This window comes from Neovison vison, chromosome 2 (assembly GCF_020171115.1).
Source record: "Neovison vison isolate M4711 chromosome 2, ASM_NN_V1, whole genome shotgun sequence".
Lineage (NCBI taxonomy): Eukaryota > Metazoa > Chordata > Mammalia > Carnivora > Mustelidae > Neogale > Neogale vison.
In genome coordinates, this window is record NC_058092.1 from 41,249,034 (window position 1) to 41,271,884 (window position 22,851).

At 41.4% G+C, this 22,851-nt stretch overlaps 1 protein-coding gene across 3 annotated transcripts in view; it reads right to left on the reverse strand.

Moving 5' to 3' along the window:
- Window positions 1–12,927: 12,927 nt before the first annotated feature.
- The window catches only part of EPS15 (epidermal growth factor receptor pathway substrate 15), a 146,421-nt gene continuing 136,497 nt past the window's right edge, over window positions 12,928–22,851 (reverse strand). Inside the window, exons 23-25 of one of the 3 annotated variants that reach the window (XM_044238213.1) lie at window positions 21,370–21,532; window positions 17,368–17,561; window positions 12,928–15,377 (exon numbers count right to left, since the gene is read on the reverse strand). In XM_044238213.1, coding sequence (XP_044094148.1) covers window positions 15,231–15,377; window positions 17,368–17,561; window positions 21,370–21,532 — 504 coding nt within the window. In that variant the 3' untranslated portion in view covers window positions 12,928–15,230. The remainder of the gene's footprint in view (window positions 15,378–17,367; window positions 17,562–21,369; window positions 21,533–22,851) is intronic. The other 2 variants (XM_044238211.1, XM_044238212.1) reach the window with 2 other exon arrangements.

Genomic DNA, 22,851 nt, shown 5'->3' on the forward strand with positions numbered 1-22,851 from the left:
TATTCAGGGGAAGGACAAGCAACTCAAATCACAGATTTGAAGATAAATCAGGAACTTGCATGCTGGCAGAGCTAACACAGCAGCCTACATCATCTATTTCCAACTGACCTCAAGATAGGACCAAAAATGTCCCAAGTTGGAATCCCTCTGTAACTAAAAAAAAGGGATGAAGGTTACCTGAGGGTTTCCCATGGCATCCTCCCCAGAGATCGAGGATTTGGGGGCTGCAGTGTGCCTCCCACACCAGAACCTTCTCATACCCCATGCAGCTGCTGTGGACAGCAGAAGGGAGATCAGAACCCTGGGATCATAAACCTCAATATCATAGGACATGGTAATTTAAATCCTGAGTCTCATAATTCACCAATGCCTTAATTCACAGAATCTGAGAATCACAGAGGTGAACACTCAGCACTGGCCTCCAGTCCAGATCCTGTCCCAAGGAAGGAGCCCCAAAGCCACTCCAGGATTCCAGTCACCAAATTTGAAACCACCTAGCTAGAGGCGTCTGAGAGTTCCTAGGGCTCAGGCTCAAACAGAGGGCAGGAAACTGGGCAACTGACAGCAGCCCCAGGACCTGAGCCTCTTTGGTTGGGTCCCTCCGTTCTCAGAGAGCTCTCTGCGGCCGCCCCCGCCCTGCTCCCACAGCTCTGCCACTTAGTTACTCTCTCAAAAGCCATCTGCCCATCTATACTTCCCTCTTTGCTCCTGGTGCTACTTTCTACAGGAGGAACAGCCATGAGTGGGAGCTACTGGTATGGCTTGGAAGGGGCCTTGTTTATAGCATGAGTAGGTGGCATTCCCCATTGTAGTGGGCACCATTTCTATCTCATAACCTTCCTGGCTATCCATGCTGGTGCCAGGAATCCCACCCTTGACTCCCAAACCTTTCAGAATTCCTTCTGTTCAATGGGAATAACTTAGTTACCTCATACCACTGCCAAGAAGAAAGTGAACTCACATTTACTGAACACCAAATATGCCCCAGTGGCTGGTTGTGAGGTCCGTTCCAGTGGGACTTCACTAGGGCTTCCTACCACTCAGTGAGTAGCTTATTTTATAGCTGAGTAAACCTGAGTTCACACAGACCAAGTAATTGAATTTAGGCCATAGAGCCAGTACGTAAGTGGCAGAACAGGGGCCGGGCAAGCTCTTCACCTTTGGGCCAGGCTGTGGGAGACCAGGCAGTGTGGTGGGTGAGGGGTAAAGGTAAAGTCACAGGTCCTGAGCTAGGAGAAAGGATATCTGGGTTTGTGCCTCAGATATGAGACTTTGTGGGTGCAAATGGGGGGTATTTGTGTCCAGCAAGTTCCACCTGAAGTATAAAGGCAATGTGTTCAGGCCCTCCCATATTCTCCCTCAAACAGGCCCATGGAGGATACAGAGACCTCTGCTTGGCTAGAGTCTCCTTTCTCCCCCTCCTCTTCACTGTCTCTCACTTCTCTTCCCTCACTGGTGATTCTGGGTCTCATCTCTCACTCTCTCTATTCACCATTTAGCAGTTCTTCCTCCTTAACTTCTCTAATCCACCCCGCTTCATTCTCCTCATCCACACCCCAGCATCCCTCCTGGATCATCATGCCAGCCTCCCCTCTGGTCTCCCTACCTCCCTCCACACTGTGACATCAAGCAACATACACACATTTGAAACTCAGAAGAAGGTTCCTGGTGCCTACAGGACAGAACACAATCAGGTTCTCATAGGCAGGGAAGACCTCAGGCAAGAAATTCTTCTGGACATAGCCATTCTTCTCTATCCCGGCCAGGGGATCTCTCCTTCCTCGGAAATTATTCCTTCATGTCTTCATCAAAACTGAAGCCCTGCCCCCTCTGCACATGTAGTGGGGAGACAGAAAAAGGTAACCCTGAATCAGTGTTGAAATGGTTTGTCCCTAGGCAAAATCCTTTTTTCCTGAGGTAGCAGGGTCATCTTTAAATATGTAAATCCGCTCCCTGACGCCCTCTAGTGGCTTCCCAACACCAGTGAAATCCAAACTCAATGCCCTGTTCCTGGGCAGCCTGCTTCCTGGATCTCATCAGACACTGGATTCACCTCAAGGACCCCCTTTCTGTTCCTCAGACACAAGCCACACTGTGACTTCTGAGAATGCTCTAGGAATTTTATTGTCCATCACATGGCCCTCTTTAAGGCTTTACACAGCATTGTTTATTTGCCTATTTGTGTGCCCTTTTTTTTTCCCTCTCGAACACGGGTCTCCTGAGAGCAGGGAGTTGTGCCTCTGAAGTAATACCATATCCACAGCACCTAGTACAGTGCCTGGAGCATGTTATATGCTCAACAATGTTTGTTAAAAGACTGAATGAGAATCACGAGAAAGAAGCAAAGATGCTGAAAGCCCCTGAGTCTGACTCAAGGGTGGGGTCAGAAAGGCGCTCGAAAAGAGGTCACCTCAAGCTGAATCTTAACTGATGTGAATGTCAGAAGCTGAAGATGGCATTCCAGGCAGAGGCACCCCTGAGCAGCCTGGCACAGTTGTGAGAGCACTAAAAAGCAATCGGTGTTGCTGGACCAGAGTGAGTGCTGGGGACAATCGGTGTTGCTGGACCAGAGTGAGTGCTGGGGAGTTACAGGAAACAGGCCAAGGCGGGTCACAACCTCTCTCCTCAAGAACCTTGAACTTTAACCTTTACGTGACAGAGAACTATGGAAATTTTAAAACAGAAGAATGACATGGTTTGACTTGTGCTTTAGAAAAAATCCGTCTGAAGGATGCACGGAAAGGAGAAGACTGGAGGAACTGGGAAAGTTAGTGGCTATTGCAATAGTCCAAAGGAGAATGAACAGCTTTGAGAGACACCAGAGAGAAAATCAGCAGGACTCAGAGACTGGGGTGGAGGTAAGGGAGGGAGGCGAAAGGGATGACTCCCAGATTCTGGGCTTGAGCAACAGGGTGGATGACAATGCCATTCACTGAGATGGGAACACAGGGAGAGGAACAGGTTTAGGGGTGAAGATGTGAAATGTGATTTGGGGCTTGCAGAATTTGAGGTGCTCACAGGAAAGTCAGATGGAAGTGCCAGGAGGGCAGTTGGATTGCTCTTCTCTAGGGAGTAAGGAGGGTAAACTTTAAGTTATGTAAAGGAAAGGAATTGGGTGTCTAAGCTCGGAAGAGAGGTCAGGATTGTCCCCTCTCCTCTTTCTCATGGGAACACATCTGGAGACACCAACTCATCCAGGAGGTGGGGACAGCTGGGGAGGTGGAGGCAACACACAGGAGGCACTGACATCCCTGATGGGTTGAACTTGGAGGAGCTGTGGGGCACATAATCCCACCCTGGACCAGCACTTACACCCAAGATTTCCCCCCCACAGTGCTGCCCCCAGGTGTGGACAACTGTGTTGGGGCGCGGATGGTGTGCCTGCTCTCACGTGTCCCGGCACAGAGGGCGCGGAGGACCAGGTGCGTGTGAGCAGCACCCCAGAGGGCGGACTCCGCGGCTCAAACCTGACTCTCAGCCCGCCCGAGGGCTCACCTGCGTACCCTCGCAGAGAGCGCGCAGAAGACGGCACCGGAAGCGGGGCTCCGCTGCGACCGCGGAGGGGTGGGGTCCGCATCCCTTGTCCCCAGGCCCAGCCCCGGCAGGGGCCGAACGTGAGCCGAGGGGCACGTGGGGGTGCGAGAAGCGCCGGGCTGACCCCGCCCCGGCCCTGCGGCCGTTACCCCGCGCCCAGCAGGGCGCGCACTGCGGTCGCCCGCTGTACCCCTACAGCTGACCCTCCCGTCGGCCGCCGGCAGCCGCCCCTCCGTCCCGTGCGCGCCTCCAGCCGAGGCCCCGTACCCTCCCCGTACCTGCGTTCGCTCTTCCCGGAGGCCGCCCCCTTCCAGGCTGTCAGAAACGCCATGGACGCGGGCCGGACTCGGACGGGGGCGCGGGCGGCCCCTCGTGGCGGCGTGGGCTGTAGCGGCGGCTCCCGCGGCAGCACCTGGACCCGCGGGCGGGTGGGCGGGACGGGACCGGCGGCTCCTCCCCGCCGCGGCCGGGCGCCTCCCTTCCTGCCCGGGACGTCGGTGCCCCCGGAGCGGACCCGGGGTCGCAGAGCAAGTCCACTCCTCTCCAGAGCCGTCGAGACCCATCATTAGTCACAAGGAGAAGCTGAGGCCCAAGACGTCCAGGGATTTGTCCCAAGACCACACAGAAGGCCGGTGGCAGCACCGGGACCTATTCCAGGCTCTCCAGTCCCAGTCTAAAGCCGGTCCTCTGAATCGAGGGGCGACGGTCTCACGAACGCCTTTCTCTTCTGCTTAAGTACAGAACACTGCCTTACCAGGGCCGCACATGGATGGAGTCAAGTGCTTGGGACTGCAGAAGAGGTTGGGGGGCAGAGAGAGGTACAGGGAGGTAAGAAAAGACCTGTCTAGCCCGAGAGTAGAGGTTGCTGACAGGCAAGGCACTGGGACAGGAGGCGTCCATGGCAGGCTCAACTAAGAACTAGGAACAGGGAGAAGGATCAATCCAGGTCCAGTGTGAAGGATGGATTCAGGGGTTCCTGGAGACTTTTCTTAGTGAGAGGGGCAGGGTGAAAACGGGCGGGGCAGGATGGCTAAGGGACCATTTCTGTCTCCTTTTGGGCTGGGTCTGTATTGTAGGCACTTGTGCAACAGAAATCCTGTGTCGACTAAGTGGTGACTGATTCTGACAAGTCTGAGCCATTCTCTAATGTGCCAAGCCCTAACCCAGGTGTTTGACACAAATTCTCATTTAATTTCATCCCATTAAGTATTCACTCCCATTTTACAGTTGATGAAACTGGGGCTCCAAGAGGAAAGCTGACTTCTCGATACTAAGCTGTGAAGCTAAGTCTTAGACCCAAGTCTGTCTCTCCCATCTGGTGCGTCCCCCCCAATCCCGCCTGAGGTCTGCAGGTGGGAAGGGCATGGAATGGCAGGCCTGGGAAAGCAGGGGACAGAAGCCTCAAGGATTATCTGGGTATTTTCTCTCAATTTTCCTTGGTAGGGAGCAGTGAAAATACGACCTTTTCCCCTTTCTCTGAGAGCTCATGTCATGGTCTTGGCAGATCAACAAGGCCTGAGAATGTTGCCTATCTGACCACAATGCTAGCGCCTCCAGATCTGGAAATTCCAGTTACATGCACCTAGGGGCCCAAATCCCTCAGCCCACAGAGCCTTATCCAGCTTGGCAGCATTGAGCACTGCAGATAGCCAACTTCCTCCTGGGCTCACAAGCAAGAATACCACAGGGCCTCAGAAGCTTGGCTTGCTGTAGGCCCAGAGCCCAGTCAAATCACATTTGGAATTAAAGCCCCATCCAGCCTCTGAGCCTACAGCTAATACTATTTCCTCCAGGAAGCCCTCCTGTATCTCCCCAGTGGTGGAATCTCTCCTTTTTGTGTCTTTCCCACAGCATTTAACACTCCATACTTTCTAAACCTTAATTATCAATGACCAGTTTCATCTTCAGATTTCTAACTGAAAATACAGAGAATGTCTCACATTTTTGTCTTCCGTGGAGCCTGGCACCCTTGCTACACTAGTAGGTGCTCAGAGCAGAGTAAATGAATAAGGAACGCATATTTATATACTTTCCACTTTGTGGCAGGCACTTTACTTACTTACCTTTACATACACTATTTCTAACCGGGACAACAACTCTTGTGAGATTATTTGAGTCTGAAGTTAAGAAATGTTCCTAAGATCAAGTCAGGAGCTGGGATTCAATCCCAGGTTTCTTAAACTTCAAGGCTGTTTCCTGTTCTTCATCTTCACCTTTTCCTTCGTCATCTTCATTGTCTGATATCACCATGTTTGTCTAGAGCTCTTAGGCATTATTCTAAACTTTTCAGATATACCAGCTCATTTCATCCTCAGAACAATCTTATTAGGTATTTCCTTTTAAAATTCCAATTTTTATAGTTGAGAAAGTAAGGCAGAGGATTAAGTAATTTGCTCAAGATCACAGAGGCCAATTAAGTGGCACAGTGAAGACTTAACCCAAGCAGTCATCCTCAAATTTCTATCTTAACCCCAGCCCCAGTCCGCCTGCCAGACAAGCTCTTAGAATGCACATGGCATTTATGAATCACTTTCCTGAAGCTTATCTTATTTTGAATCTCATAACAACCCCAAGCTAGAGCGGGTTTTATTCCTTCCCTTGCTCTGGAGCCAGACCGCCTGAGTTAAGAGTCTGGGCTTCACCCTTTCAAAGCTGCATGTGACTTCAGGCAAGTTATTTAACCTCTCTCTGCTTCAGTGTTCTTATCTGAAATGGGAATTATGTAAAATGAGGAAAAGACAAGCACCCAGCACAAGGGTTGTTGTGAGGGCTACATGAGTGAATTCAAACAAAACACTATAGTGATAAACGTGTGTGTGTGTGTCTGTATGTGAAGTGCACCTCATTCTATGTGAGTTTTACTCAGAATCAGTGAGGAATGAAGTGTTCCGTAGCAATAAACTTTTAAGATGACTGACATTTATTCTCTTTAACCATGCTTCCACACTTTCCTAAAATGTAGTACTACCTTTTCTGTCTTCTTAAACACAGACACGATAGCCCTGACATAGTGTCTATCTGCCATGTCACAGAAATGAAGACTTTGTATCTGTCACCATTAATCCTCACAACAACCCTATGAAGTTACTGGTATCTGAGAGATTAAGAGACGTACCCACAGTCACAGAGCAGGTGGGAAGGCCAGAATTTAGATGCATCTTCATAAGACTCTGAGATCTAGGTTCTTTCTACAAGGCTAGGAACCTTCTCAGGAAGCTGAGATGAATCAGGGTTTTCTTTGAGAACATCAGTTCTCGCTTAGGGTCTAGGTTTACAGTGTTTGATCTCTGTTACCATTTAGGCCCAAAGGGCTGCCTTTAAGACCAGGCATACAGAGGTGCCTGGATGGCTCAGTCATTAAGTTCTGCCTTCAGCTCAGGTCATGATCCCAGGGTCTTGGGATCAAGCCCTGCATCAGGGTCCCTGCTCAGGGGGAAGACTGCTTCTCCCTCTCCCCTTGCTCCTGTTCCCTCTCCCGCTGTCAAGTAAGTAAATAAAAATCTTTTAAAAAATAAAACAAAAAAACAGGCATGCAAGAGGCAGGCTAGTTGTGGAAGAGCAGACCTGAGCCGAGGCACCTGGGCTGGAACCTGGCTTGGTCTCTGCTAGGTGCAGGTTGGGGGGGGGGTGGTGAGGGTGTCTTTCTCTCTATAAACTTAAGTTTTCTTTCTGTTAAAAGTGTTGTGAAGACCATATAGGAGAATGTATATTAAAAGCCTTAGTGCCAAGCTCAGAGAAGCTCCTCAATAAGTATCAGATACTTTTCCTTATCCCTTTTCCTTTCCACAAAATAATTCAGTCCTCTCAATTCGGGATTCCAGAGGACACAGGAGAGGCTGAACCTAAGCCCTTAGGTCTTGGGCAGTTGAACACATTCTATATATACTTAGGAGTGGGGAAGAAAAATAGGTAGGCTCTTTCTGCAAAGACACTCCTTCCCCTCCATGAGATAATCTATATTATTAACCTGGATACATAATGTTAGGACCTACCTACATTTCTTATTTGAAAAGAGATGTTGAAAAAAATCAGTCGCTTTCAAACATTTTATCTCATGACCCAGTACATACATATTCAATAACAAATTCTATTTCATGATTTCTTAAATGCCGACCTTTAACATGCTGAAATATTTACAAATGAAGCATAAGGTAAGATTTGAGAGAAAAGTGGGCAAGAATATGGATAAACTCAGATTGGATATGAAATGGCAATTACTGAAGGTGATTATCCGGATACGGGAGTTCATCCTGCTACTACTATGTTCATTCTACATTCCACTACTCTGCATTTTTTCCATGCTGCTGGATTCACTAAACTGATTTCCCAACCCCACTAATGTAATGTATTACCTGTTTGAAAAAACACCAAGTTAGAAAGAATAAAATTACGCATATTTCAAAAGGCTTCCCTTACTCTATAATCAAATTGGAGGTACCTTTATTTCCTTCAAGTAGCATTTTCTAAAGACTTAAGGTGGAGGGGGGAACCCAGGTTACACGTTCAAGGCATTACTGATTAAGTACCAATCAGCAATTAAAGTTATGAAGGAAAAGCCTTTTAAGGGTTTAGGATTTTAACCTGAGCGTGACAGCAATCAGTGTCTGTTTTATGTAGGAGTGATGGGGCAGATTCTGATTCTAGATGAACTGACTGCAACATGGAGGATGGTTTGGAAGCAGAGAAAAAAACAGAGACTGGTGACAAGGAGATTAGGAGGCTTTGGGAAAGTCTGTAAGACAGATGATAAAAACCTGAACTGGGGCAGTGGCATTGGAGATGGAGAGGATAGATTTGAGAGAGATTTAAAAGGCAGAATTGTTAGGGCAAGTCAGGGAGTAGGCTTGGCATATATACACTCAATAGTATGACCACTGAAAGAGTGGAATCGAAGTGGGGGGGAGGTGGGGGCTGAGATACTTCACTAACAACTCAAACTGGGCAAGTCAGCCTCAGGAGTTCACAATGGATGAAACCAAAGATATGCAAAATCACCCCAGAGACACACTAGCTACAGCTACCCAACCAGCCAAACCAGACTGCAACCTGATTAAACATATCTGAAAACGTGTCATCAGAGGGCCAGGCAGCCCTGGCTGCAAAGAGAGAGGAGCATCAGAGGCAGGAAGCATCCAGACACCACTGGCAAGGGAGGAGTCTTGTTCAACCAATTGTAGGTGCTCTAAGTCCTGTGGCAACTTTTGCTGGATACTGATGTTCTGGTCTCTACATCTGTCCATTGTAATGGAAGCCCTCTCTCTGTTTTACTGATCAAAGTCAGGTTTCTAAACTTGAAGGGCAGACCTGGGCCAGGCTGAATTCACCAAGTAATAAATGCTGCTCCACATGAGGCCTCCTGGGAGATTTTTGCCAGCCTTTCCCAGTGAACAGAGCCCTGACATTAAACACTGTGACCTTGTAAGAGCTATGTTTTTTAAAAAAAATTTTGAGTCACCGGGGTGCCTGAGTGACTCAGGCGTTAAGCATCTGCCTCAGCTCAGGTCATGATCCCAGGGTCCTGGGATGCAGTTCTGCATCAGGCTCCCTGCTCTGAGGGAAGCCTGCTTCTCCCTCCCCCACTCCCCCTGCTGTGTTCCTTGTCTCACTCTGTCAAATAAATAAAATCTTTAAAAAAAAATTTTTTTTAAGTCACCATCTATGTTTTTTACTAATGCTAGAAGTAGCATACTGTGTTCTGGGGGCACCTCTTCTGGGAGCCTTCCCCAATCCTCTGGGCTAGAAATATTCTCTCCTTCCTCTGGGTATCCCAGCATTCCTATCTTAATCCTCAGTATGCAATGTGTGGAATTAGTTGAGAGTAAATGTATATCCCTCCTACTGTATGACCACTGATGGTAAGGCCTTCATAAGAATCTTCTCCATCCCTAGCCTGGCACAGTACCTAGAACACAATACTCCTTAGCAAAAGGTGAATGGAATGACAATGATTTTCTCACTATACATTTCCAACACTCAGACTTATGGTGAGGCACCCTATAGATCTATGCATCAAGTATCTTGAAGTAAGTTTTTTCAGTACAGAAGAATGACTGAGCATGGATTCTGGAGTCCAATTCCTGAGTACTGAATCCTGCCTTTGGTACTTTTTAGTTCTGGATCTTGGCAAGTTATTTAACTTTTTCGCGTCTCATCTTTAAACTGGAAATGACAAACAACAAAATGGGAAATAACAGCACCTAACTTAAAGGATTGTTATGAGGGTACCTGGGTGGCTCAGTCAGTTAAATGGCTGCTTTCAGCTCAGGTCATGATCCCAGGGTCCTAAGATTGAACCCCACGTTGGGCTCCCTGCTCCACGGGGAGCCTGTTTCTCCCCTTCCCTGCTTTTCTGGCTACTTGTGTTCTGTCAAATAAATATAAACTTAAAAAAAAAAAAAGGCTGTTATGGAGAATAAAATGAATCATTTTATGTAAGTATTTCACATATTACTGGCACAGTGTCATTAGCTTCCAATAATTATTTTTAAAAAACTCTATCCACAATAAAGACTGGAAGTGCTTTACATTGTGAGACAGAATCCAGAGGTCAAATGACAAAGAATGACAAAGTGCAACAGCATGGCAAACTAAGGGAGTAGATTTAATAAAACTTGCAAAATGGAGACTTGGAAGATAGCCTCCACTCCAGTGGTTCTCCAATTAGGTTCCCCTGGAGCTTTAGCATCATCTGGGAACTTGTTAGAATTTCAAATTCTTGGGTCCCACTCTAGACCTACTGAAATGAGAAACTCTGGGGATGGGGTCACAATCTGTATTTTAACAAGCCCTCCAGGTGATCCTGATGCTCTCTGAAGTTTGTGAACCATGCCTTTCCGCTGAACATCTACTCCTAATCAGATTAGACTTGAAGACCTGCTATTTCTTCTAAATTGGTCCCCATCTCTCAGGCCTCAGCCATAGCCACATTTTTAGCTCCTTACCATCTCACCTGAATGACTCTAGTACCCTTCACCTGCTCCTCTTCATTGCCTGGTTTCCCCTAAAGCAATTCTCCATATCACCATTAAGATCTTTCTTATAACACAAATACTTCACTCTTTTGCCCACAGACCTAAACTCCAGTCACAGTGAATTACTTCAATACTTGCTGTTGGCTAGTACACTATACTGTGTCCTACCCCTTTGTCTTTTATACATAGCCATGGCCTCTGCCCAGAAGGCCCTGTCCCTTCATCTGTGCAGCAACCGCTTCAAAAACTACTCTTTGCCTACTTTTTTATGTATTTTCCAGAGCTTTGCTAGCACTGATAGATTATTTTTCATTTTTGCGAACTTTGTGATCTAAAAATTTGTATTTCTTTAATAAATGTGATATTGGCCGTCTCCCCATGTACTTATCACTTACGGTAATACTAATAACAATGGTTGAATGCTTTCATGTGTTAGAAACGACTGAAATTCTTTTAAGGATTACATAGGAGAATGAATTAGAAAATGTTTTGTAAGATGTCATGTGCTACACAGTAAGCCTATTTCATTAATCAAGAGCAGAGATCACATGGATTATTCTATTTATATTTCTCCTATGGCTTCACACCTTTAACAGAAATAGCAAGTAGTGGTTAAAACTCTGGAGTCAGCTCCCTAAATTCAAAAATGGCAGGCTCTGCCACTTACTACTTGCATAATTATGGTTTAGGGTACCTCTTCTGTAAAATGGAGACAATGATGATTATCGTTATTACACACACACACATACACACACACACACACACACGAGTTACTGCTGTTGTAAGGATTAAATGAACTAATGTATGTAAAGAAGTAAGGATCCTGCCTGGTTCTTAACATGTTATTTGTTGTTATTATTTACCATATCCTATTCCTAGCATTTCCTAGGAGCAAACTTTTTCCACACAAAATGAGACAATGCATGGCAAACTGGAAAGAGTATCATGTTTTAGACTCAGAGAGAAGAGAGTTCAATTCCTGGTGCATCTACTTATTAGCCATGATCTGAAGCACATTATTTTACTTTTTTTGAGCCTCAGTTTACCCATTTCAAAATAGAGCCACTCAGCACTCTTGTAAAGATTAAACAGAAAAACAACATGAAGTACTCAGTTTAGTGCTTCACACACAACATGTATCCAATAACCAATAGCTTTTTTCTCTTTTTTTGGTAAATATCATTAGTTTATTATAAAAGAGAAATGGAAAATTATTTACAAGGTGAAAGATTTCAGAACCTCAGTGGAATGGGCAGCTTCCTTCACATGAAAATCATTTCAATAATGACTTATTTCAGTCTACATACTTTCCAATGCCATCATCTCTAATTAAGAGGTAATTCCCTGTCACCTGGAATTGCTCTGGTGCCTCCACATTCTGGGAGAACTTTATCCCCAACTTTCACATTAACTGGTTAAATCTCTCCACCTTTCCTTTAAAGCCTGATCCAGCGGGCTTTAATGCTACTACTGCCTGATCCAATGCTACTACTGTTGCTTGCAATAGTTTTCCTTGAGATTTTTCTGGAAGCATGATGTCTCCTCTTTTGGTTACAGTTTAAGGCACACTTCTTTCAATTAAAACTTGGTCACAGAAGGAAAGATAGGGCACCTGGGTGGCTCAGTGAGTTAAGCCTCTGCCTTCAGCTCAGGTTGTGATCTCAGGGTCCTGGGATTCAGCCCCACATCAGGCTCTCTGCACAGCAGGGAGCCTGCTTCCTCCTCTCTCTCTGCCTGTCTCTCTGCCTACTTGTGATCTCTCTCTCTCTGTTGAATAAATAAATAAAATCCTTAAAAAACAACAACAACAAAAACCCAACAAAAACAACTTGGTCACAGAAGGAAAGAAACTTTCTAAATGCCTATCCTGCCATACTCTGCTCTTGTGTGGCTGCCACAAGGAAACTAATGGCTATTTTTACTACTAATAGTAACATGGCAGATTTTGCTTACTTAAAATATGTAATATTAAAAAGCTGCCAAAGTCAAATCCTTCAGAATGATCCTATGAGTTAAGTATTATTATATTCACTAGATAACAAAAATGAGGCTAAGGAAGATTAAATGAGTTTTTCAAAGTCATCTTTCTCAAAAATGGTGGACTAAGGATTCTATCCCAGGACTGTAAAGAATTTTTTATACTAGGGTGCCCTCCCAGGATCCATGTCATAAATTCCCACTCAACAAATATACACAAACCATCTGTTTCAGGCACTGTCTCTATGCATATACATTTTCCATCTTTCTTTCACAGAAACAGGACATGGCAACTAAAAATAATAGTTAACATTTATTGAGTATTCTACATTAGGCACTGCCTCAAGCTGTTTACGCATATTAATCTGTGCTGACAGTGTACCTACCTCTTCCTGGACATAGCATGGACACAACAGAGAACTGCAAAACTCCATTTCAAATAGAATGTATGGATAGTATGCTTTATTATTACTTAAAGTTTATTGTTCTCATAATTACAGGCTATAATTTAGAAGTTTGAAACAGAAAATTCTATAAAGAGAGCCCAACAAAACTTGAACAAATATGTAGAAGGTGATTAAAACTTTGTGAGTAGTGCCACTGAGCTCTCAGGAATACTTGTCTGTCCTTTGAAAGCATAGGCTCTGCAGCCAGAGTCAACAAAGTAAAATGTAATCACAAAGGACTCTAAAACACTCATCCTACACAAGTGAGCATGGAGAGAGAGATTTATATAATATATACATACTTTAATATTATATTGGTCCACTGAGTATACATATTTTAACAAAAGATAAGAATCTGTGTAATCCAGTTAAACATACATAAGATTAGGGTATACTTATTACATTGAAGGTGGGTGTTTATAAGTTACAGATATTTAATATTTTCCAGAGTGGTTTTTTAATTAAAAAAAAAATATTTTAAAAGCATTTCAAACATCTGTTCATTTTCCCAGTGCAAAAGAAGTCTATTCAAGTCAACTTACCTTTATCCTGAAGTGTAAGGGGAAGGGAAAAAAAAAAAACCAAAAAGACTACCTATCACAGCTCCCAACACTACTTTCTCAATCAACTTTTAGCAGTCTATCTGTAGGCCATTGGATTAGTTTATCAAAATTAAAGCCTTATGATTATGATTCAGCCCTTGCTTCATATGTATGACTTTTATGCTGAAATGTTTCAATTTATAAAAGTAGAAAAAAGTTAGCTGTGCAAGAACATGATGTTAAGTTTGCTTTAAACTGCAGCAGTCCAACTGTGTGTGGAGAGAGAAAAAAAGCACCATTTCAAGATTAAATGAATTGGGTATTTTGGAATTTATTCATAGGCTAGGCAGTAAGTTACTCTGATTAATGCAGATCAATACCATCTTGACCTGGTGACCACAAAGACTTTTAATTAGTTTGTAGGTGCATTTTTCTTTATCTTGGTATTAATACATTACCTAAGTCAGTAACTGATGTTAAAAGAAAACTAAGGTTATTCCACAGTTTATAGCCTACATCACAGTCTATTTCAAATTCAGCTTGCCTGCTAGCGCAATTTCACAGGAGACAGGCTTTTAACACATGAAGAACTTTGACAATTTGATAGGTCTCTTCTCTCTCAATTAAACAACAACAACAAGATTTTCTTGCTAGCCCACCAATTTTCTGGGCAAAAACCAGGAAGAGAATAAACTATTTTAACCACAAAGATGGATAAAAAGCAATTAATAAGATTTAATACATGTCACTTTTCCCATTTGTGTTCAGTGAAAGTTTTTACATTTCAAGTTAAGTGAGCCTTCATTAAAGAAAACAAAAATATATATATACAAAAGTTTAAAGTACCTTCCAGTTCTCACATGCTAAAATTTCTTCTGCAAAGTACAAAAATAAACCTACCATGAACTAAAGGGGACAGTGCCATAGCAATGGCAGAATGGCTGCCATGTTAGATTTTTGCTAACCTTACACTGCTAGGTATATCTTAAGTGATACATATTCTCCATTGTCTAGCACTCAAAATTATGGACAGCTGTTCATCTAAAATTCTTTAAATCCACAGAAATTTTTTTAAAAATATATTTCACACATGAGGCTTTAACATTTTTATTTAGGAAAAGATTGATTCTGAAACTATAATGGATCAAACTTAAAGCATCCCTTCAATAATGGAGTCAATTTATGCAAAGCATTTTTTCTTATCTATAAAAAAACTGAACAGTATTTTAACTATAAGGAAATACAAACATATGCTTTAAACTAGCCAATTTGCACTATCATATAAGAAATAGGTTGTTCTTTCCCTTCCCCTCCCTTGACCATTCGAATCAAAGAATACTGCAAACTTTAAGAAACCCACTGGCTATCATCAGATTAACTACAGAACACAGGTAGCACAGGGATGAACTATTTCTCTATATTCCAGAAGGCAGAAGCTTGGGTTCTCTAGCTTTACAAGTAAAAGTAGCACAGGCAGGCAAAAGCTCACAGTAAATGCACATCAGAACAGGAGCCTAGGTGAAGCTGTCTGACTGGGTTACTGCTTTTATAGGGGCCAGGGTTGGGGGGAGGGCAGGAAGACAAATCTGAAATGGAGTAAGAAACAAACAAAAAAACCAAAAACAAACTTTTGTCACATTTACAGGAATCTCAAACCTTTTGTATTCCCATGCTCATAGGTAGTTTTGATAGACACTGTAAAGAGCTTCAGTATTTAGGAAGAAGAATATTGTATGGTTGACAAAGGACAGGAGAATTCTTCATGCTTCTGATATCTCCGACTTGCTGAGTGCAATAGCCAGTTCTAAGTCTTCCTGCTCTTGCTGATTTAGTCGGGCAAGCCTCTGCTCTTCCTCTCTCTCACTTTCCCTCTTGGCCCATTCAATCATATCTTCTTCAGAGGGATACTGTTATTTAAAAGACAGATGAACAAAGAAAAGAAGGAAAACAGTCATTACAAAGAACATTCACTACTTGTTTCACCTATAGGACTTTGGGAATAGCCTTATTCATTACTTGTTAATTTCTTTTTTTTCCCTGAAAACACAGTTTCACCGGTTATTAAATGTGGTCTAATTTGAAAAATTATTAAAGTCTACTGATAGAACATTTATAAAACTAAACATTAAACCACTTTTAAAAAGCAGAAATACTTAAGGTGAATTAGGATATTTACAAATGGGAGGGCTAGCCTTTTAATCTAACGCAAAACATCTATTCAACTTCAGGAGCATCCTCACATGATCAATCATTTCAACTTAATCCCACCGGTGATTTCCTACCTTATCCTTGCTCTCAGGTACAGAAAAATTATGTAGCAAAGAATACGCTGATTTTGCTAAACATAAAACAAGTAGTAATGGATATAATAAACAAGATGTGGATCAAATTATTTTTTTAATGCATTGTAAAGGTTTCTGCAGGCACTAAGAACTTTTTGACTTGATCTGAATAAAACCATACACTTAACGCTAATAGAAACTTAAACCTTAACATTAGGTCAGGGAAATATTTTTGTCTACATAAAACAGCAACGTTGAGAGATACTAAATAAAAAATTTTTACTTGGTTTGAAGTCCTGTCATACCAAGAAATACCACAATGGGACGAAATTTAAAAAACTGTCAAGCTTTTTGAAAATGGTAGTTTTTCCCCTAGTGAATTAGAGGGACTTTAAAACTTACAATACTTAACAAAACTTTCATAAGGAAGGCAAGCAGGCAGGCATTTTTATTATGAGTTGCTTTATGTTATACCATGCTGAAATTCTGAAGTATGAAATAAGCAAAATGCCTCTGCTATAGTTCAAGACTTATGCCAATGAGATTTTGACTTGCTAAAATCATGTTTAAGATATTAAGTGCCATAGCCAGAAGGTTATTTTATATTAAGAGGATTATAATCACCCAAAGGAAGCAATTTTGGATTCTCGCTTGAAATAACTCAAACTCTAGCTAACAAAAGTTAAGTCAGTATAATTCTGACACTCCATTTTCCCACATTCAAAATACTGATTCCTATTCTGCTTTGTCATATTCATAAGAATGGAACTTAGAGTACAGACTCAAAAGCTAGAAAAAAAATAAAGCAATAAATAAAGAACTTCATTTTTTATCTAAATAATGATAGAATATATATTGTTGCATTATGTCGCTCCAGAGTGACATGTCCATAGCTGGTTGCCCCATTTCTGTGCTCTTTTGGCCCTATCTATGTGTCATCACAGCATCTTTCCATTGTTTTACCGGTGTGCCTATTTTAGTCAGCTCTGGGAGAATGCAGAGTAAATATGGAAGGCTAGTGAATTAGAACTGTCCAAATAATTAAAGACTGTTTAGCTCTTGACAACTGTATTTACTTCATGAAATCAACATTTACATTTTTAAAACGCTACTATATGAAAACCAGAGTTTCACTTTCTAGTCAAAGAATCCCTGGCTTTATCTCCCCATGTAATAGTTGCTGACAGGTCTCCAGAAACCATCAAAACTATACACAGACACACATACACAATTACAAATACACAACCTCATTATTGCCATTATTCCTCCAGTGGGCAGACAGCAAATGACCCTCTAATGGACCATCATCCAAAACAATTTGCAAATTTTATTTATACTGTTTACGAAGACTAAGAGAAGGGTTTGCAAAAACAACTGGTATATACCACAAGGACTAAGACTACTAAAATTATTTGTGCAATGGAACAATGTTAGAACCATCAAAAGCGAATCAAACAGGAATTTTGTTTGGGGGAGGAATATAGATTATTTTTAGTAAGTTGGTAAATTTAGTTGAAATGATGCAAATGTGGCAGACTCCAAAGTAATCACTGAAAACTCTTTAAACTGTAAATGGAAAGATATTTCCCCCAAACAGCCCATTCACAGTACTTACAGCACTGAAGTTAGCAAAATTGCTTGGGTCAGCCTCTTTATTGGTAGTGGTAGTGGTAGTAGTAGTAGAAGTGAATGAATCACAAAACATATCAGGATCTTTTTCTCTGGGGCTATCATTGTCTGGGAAAGGCTGAAATGGATCATTCAGTTTAAAAGGATCAGAAGAATCCAATTTGTTGATGGGTCTTTTCCCTGGATCAAAATCATTACAATTAACTCAACCAGCAAATAAGGCAAACAAACACACAAGAAGATGATCACAGAGAGCATTAAAGAACTGGGGGGTGGAGGAATGGAGGTAAGTGCCTAAAATATACACTCTTAGTATGGTCTTAAATGACTACACACCCATAGTCTGTCCTCAAATTTTTCACACACAACCTTTCAAATACATTCCAGCTCTATGTACCTAAATGGGGGAAAAGGGGAAGGGAATGGGCCAGGAATAATCTTTTTTGCCCAGACTGTAAACCTTATCGTCCCCAAAGCAGTGTGTTCCCAAAGAGAGGGAAAGGACAGGATCAAACAGGATGAGGATGACAAAAAATAAAGACAAAAATGGCCTCTGCTGTTGTAACCTCAGCCTGATACAGCTGTCCACTAGTGGCAGTAAGGGCAAATGACCTTTGAAAAATGACCATATTCTTCTGATTTTTTTTCTCTAGATCTGTATATAATACCTGGGAACACGATTAAGAATTACCTTGGAAAGCCTCACCTACTTTTTGCCATCTACAATATTTCAAATTCAAGAATAAAGAGAATGTTTTGAAGTCTGGGGCCTAAATCTTTGTGGTTGTGGATAAACTCATCTTTGACCAAACAACAGTGTATCATTGCTGAACTCACCACCATTTTCAAACAAATTCTCCAAATTTAAAGTCTTAAACTTAGTACTTCTCAAGAGGAAATGATTAATATAGGTGTTAATATATTTTCAAATACACATTTTTCCTAAAATGTGTTAAACTGGTAATAGCAATCGTTAACAGTCTTTCTGTGAGTGTAGCAGCTTATAAAAGATGTTCAAATCTCAGGCCACCTGGGTGGCTCAGTAGGTTAAGCAGCTGCCTTTGACTCAGGTCATGATCCCAGGGTCCTGGGATTGAGCCCCACATCAAGCTCCCTGCTCAGCGGGGAGCCTGCTTCTCCCTCTCCCTCTGTCTACTGCTCTGCCTACTTGTGCTCTCTGTCAAATAAATAAATAAAATCTTTTTAAAAAAAGTTTATATCTCGTATCTCATTGGATTTTTCCAACATTCCTGGGAAGGTAGGCAAAATTAAGAGTTACTGCCACCATCTAACAGCTCAGATAGCTGAGGCCCAGACATATTAAATTACACACTCAAGATCACAGAGCTAGTCTAAGGACATCCAGAATTAGCACCCACATCTTTAAGCTCCCAGTCCAGTGCTTTCTCTGACAAATCATCCTTTTTTCCTTAATACTTCTATAGTTATATATACTCATTTTGATGAAGATCCTTAGATTTAGTCAATGCATTTTACTTAGGATTATAAAATAACTTCGCTATTGTCATACACAGGTATAGAACTTAAATGAGCAAACTGACTCATTTTTTAAAAAATTTAATGCCAGTATAATTAACATACATGTTATATTAGTTCCAGATGTATGATATAGTGATTCAACAATTCTGTACATTACTCAGTGCTCAACATGTAAATGTAACTCTTAATACCGTTCATCTATTTCACCCATCCCCCACTCACTTCCCTTCTGGTAGCCACCAGTTTATTTTCTATAGATAAAGGTCTGTTTTTTGTTTGGTTTGTCTCTTTCTTTCTTTATCCATTTGTTTTGTTTCTTAATTTCCACATGAGTGGAATCATATAGTATTCATCTTTCTGACTTATTTCACTTAGCCTTATACTCTCTAGATCCAACCATGTTATTGTAAATGGCAAGATCTCACTCTTTTTTAAGGCTGAGTAATATTCCATTCTGTGCACACACACCCCCCATCGCCACATACCCCATTCATCTTTCTCCATTCATCAATTGATGGACACTTACCTGGGTTGCTTTCACTATTTGGCTATTGTAAATAATGCTGCTATAAACATCGGGTACATGTACCTCTTTGAATTAATGTTTTTGTATTCTTTGGGTAAATACCCAGTAGTGAGATTGCTGGATCCTAGGATAGTTCTATTTTTAAATTTCTGAGGAAACTCCATACCGTTTTCCAGACTGGCCACACCAGTGTGGCCAATGAGTCTGCATTCTCACCACCAGTGTATGAGGGTTCCTTTTTCCCTATAACCTCACCAACACTTGTTTTTTCTTGTGTTTTTAATTTCAGCCATTCTGACAGGTGTGAGTATGATTTCATTGTAGTTTTGATTTGCATTTCCCTGATAAGTAACACTGAATATCTTTTCATGTGTCTGTTGTTCATTTGTATGCTTTTTTCCCTCCCATTTATTTTATTTCTTTTCAGTGTTCCAGCATTCATTGTTTATGCACCATACCCAGTGCTCCATGCAATACGTGCCCTCCATAGTACCTACTGCCAGGCTCACCACCCCCTTCCAAAACTCTGTTTGTTTCTCAGAGTCCACAGTCTCTCATGGTTTGTCTCTCCCTCTGATCTCCCACAACTCACTTCTCCACTCCATCTCCCAGTGTCCTCTATGTTTTTCCTTATGCTCCACAAGTATGTGAAACCATGTGATAATTAACTCTCTCTGTTTGACTTATTTCACTCAGCATATATGTTTTTTGAGAAAAGTCCATTCGTGTCTTCTGCCCATTTTTAGTTGGATTGATTGTTGGCTCATTTGTTTTTTAATACATTCTGACAACCTTAGCCTCCAGCAATATATGATATAGGCTACTTTTCCTTAAAAGATAGAAGTCACTTAATTTGTTTACCTGATTTTTCAAAAGATAATTGAGTATTAACAATTGTATACTTTATGTAAAAAAAGAGAAAAATTATCTGGCCAAGAAATACCACAGGGAGGTTATTATGAAAGGCAAGCATAAAAGTCTGTAACTACTGTGCCTAAAAATTAACCAGGAATGACAGATTATTATTAAAATAACCATGTACCAGATGTATCTTCTCACGTAACAGCCTAGCAGCACTATCTCTACTCAGGGAATTACCTTGTTAGCCACTTCTCATGAACTTTAATACCTTTGTTAAAAGCAAAACACTAAAAACATTAAGAATTTGTTCCTAGACCAGGGGCACCTGGGTGGCTCAGTGGGTTAAGCCTCTGCCTTCAGCTCAGATCATGATCTCAGGGTCCTGAGATGGAGCCCTGCATCGGGCTCTCTGCTCAGCGGGGAGCCTGCTTCCCCTTCTCTCTCTACCTACTTGTGATCTCTCTCTCTCTCTCTGTCAAATAAATAAGTAAATAATCTTTAGGAAAAAAAAAAAAAAGAATTTGTTCCTAGACCAAAAAAAAAGACTTTTATAAAATAAAGAAGTCTTTTATTAAGTGAAGTAAAATATTATTTTCCTTCAAGAAAAATACTTTCTTTTAAATTGCTATGTTGCTGAATTCTGGATACCAAAAAGGCCACATATTTTCAAATTGAAGGATTTAAGGAAGACTTCACCTCAGTCAGGAAAAGAATGGGACTTGAAATTAATCTTTTCTTACAGAAATTAACTTAATTAAACCAACAAAGTGAAGGAAACTGTGTGTACATGGTAATCAATGAGTCTCAAGAAGGCAAGCCATTTCACTGATACTATCCTCTTTCCATTTACTGCCTCTCCAAAATGATTTAAGAAGAAATGAGCTCTTGCCAGAAAAGTGGTTCACGTTACACATGCTGGTCTTTTAGACTCATGTCTATTATTCTGTACTGTCAGAACAGATGACCATAGCAGGCTTCTGCCGTGTTTTTTGGCTTGTTTTGTTAAAAGCCCTTTATTTAAGTCTGTAAGGCTCACACCAGTATTCTTCAGAAAGAGAAAAAGCATCTCAGTTGATTTAGGATAGATACCAACTCTCATACCAGGTGGTGGTGGGCAGGGTCTTGTTGGAGTTCCAATCTTTGGGGGCAGTGCTGGGGGTACATCTTCACTTCTGACCGATGTGTCCTCAAGCACATTTTTTTTAATGACCACATTGTTGACAGAGCTCGATGTGGCTGAACTAAAAGGATCTTCGTTGTTGACCTTTGTTTGAAAAAAAATGTGTATACATAGTTATATAAATTATACCAACCAAAGTATGTATGGTTGTGTAACATTTAGAACAATGATCTTCAGTATTATGCAGCTTTATTTATTTCAATTCTTAGAGCACTGACATGTTAACCTTTGTATTTGGGGCCAAAAGGGAGAAATTTTTTTAAAAACTGTTCCATATGAGTAGTAATTATAACATCACTACTTATTAAAAGCAACAGATCATACCAAAACAAGTCAACTCTGGATTAAAAGTTTTTCAAGCTTTAGGCAATACAAAACCACCTAAGGTCCATTTTAAAGGGACTATATGTTTTTCTTCAAATGAATATCTGATCCATATGATATTCAAAGAAAAAAAAAATTCCACATTTCTCAATTCACTTAAATATAGGAAAGATTTAATACTAATGACAAAGAAAATGGAGTCTTGAAAATATTGAAGACAACGTGGAAAAAAAGTCAATTTTTAAAAGCAAATTAATCCCATGGAATAACAAGTCTTAACGTGGGTCTGAAGACTCTGCCTTCCTAATAATGACACTTTTCTATAGTGAATCAGAAAGCCTGATTTTAGATCTTAGGCCAGTGTTTCTCTACAGCAGTAGTTACTTTGTGGGCTGGACATAATTTGTGTTGTCGGAGCTGGATACTGTGCTGTAGCATGTTTAACAGCACTCCCGGTCTCTATCTACTAGATATGAATAGCCCCCCTTCCCAGTTGTGACAACCAAAAATGTCTTTAGACAATGCCAAATAACGGAGCGCAAAGGTGGAGGGGGAAGTAACATCCAGCTGAGAACAGATGACATAGATAATTTCACATATACTCTAATTTTACTCTTTTGGCCTAAATCAATCCTACAGCTACACTGGAAATTAGATAGCAGGCATACAGAGCTTGACTATGTGTATTAATAATCTTAACACTAACCCTAACAGCCTCAGAACATAAAATGAAGTAATCAATGCAGAGAAGATGGCATGAATGCCCATATTTTAAATCTACTGACCCAGATAGTCAATAGAGGATAAATTAGTTCAACTGGAAGAAATATGTTTAAAAAGGCAGAAGACTCTTAATATGAAGTTGGTGAGCTAACCTGTCAGTAGAAAATTATAATGACCTGTATCATCACCATAGTCTTTATGTATAGAAATATATCTACTTTAATTACATCTTTTCTATCATTTCTATCTGAAATCAACAATGACATCAAGTTGAGAAGTCTGTGAAAGGGTTATATAATTGGGAGGAAGGGTTGCTCCACTGGTGGAAACATAGAATATTTCATCCTCCCACTAAT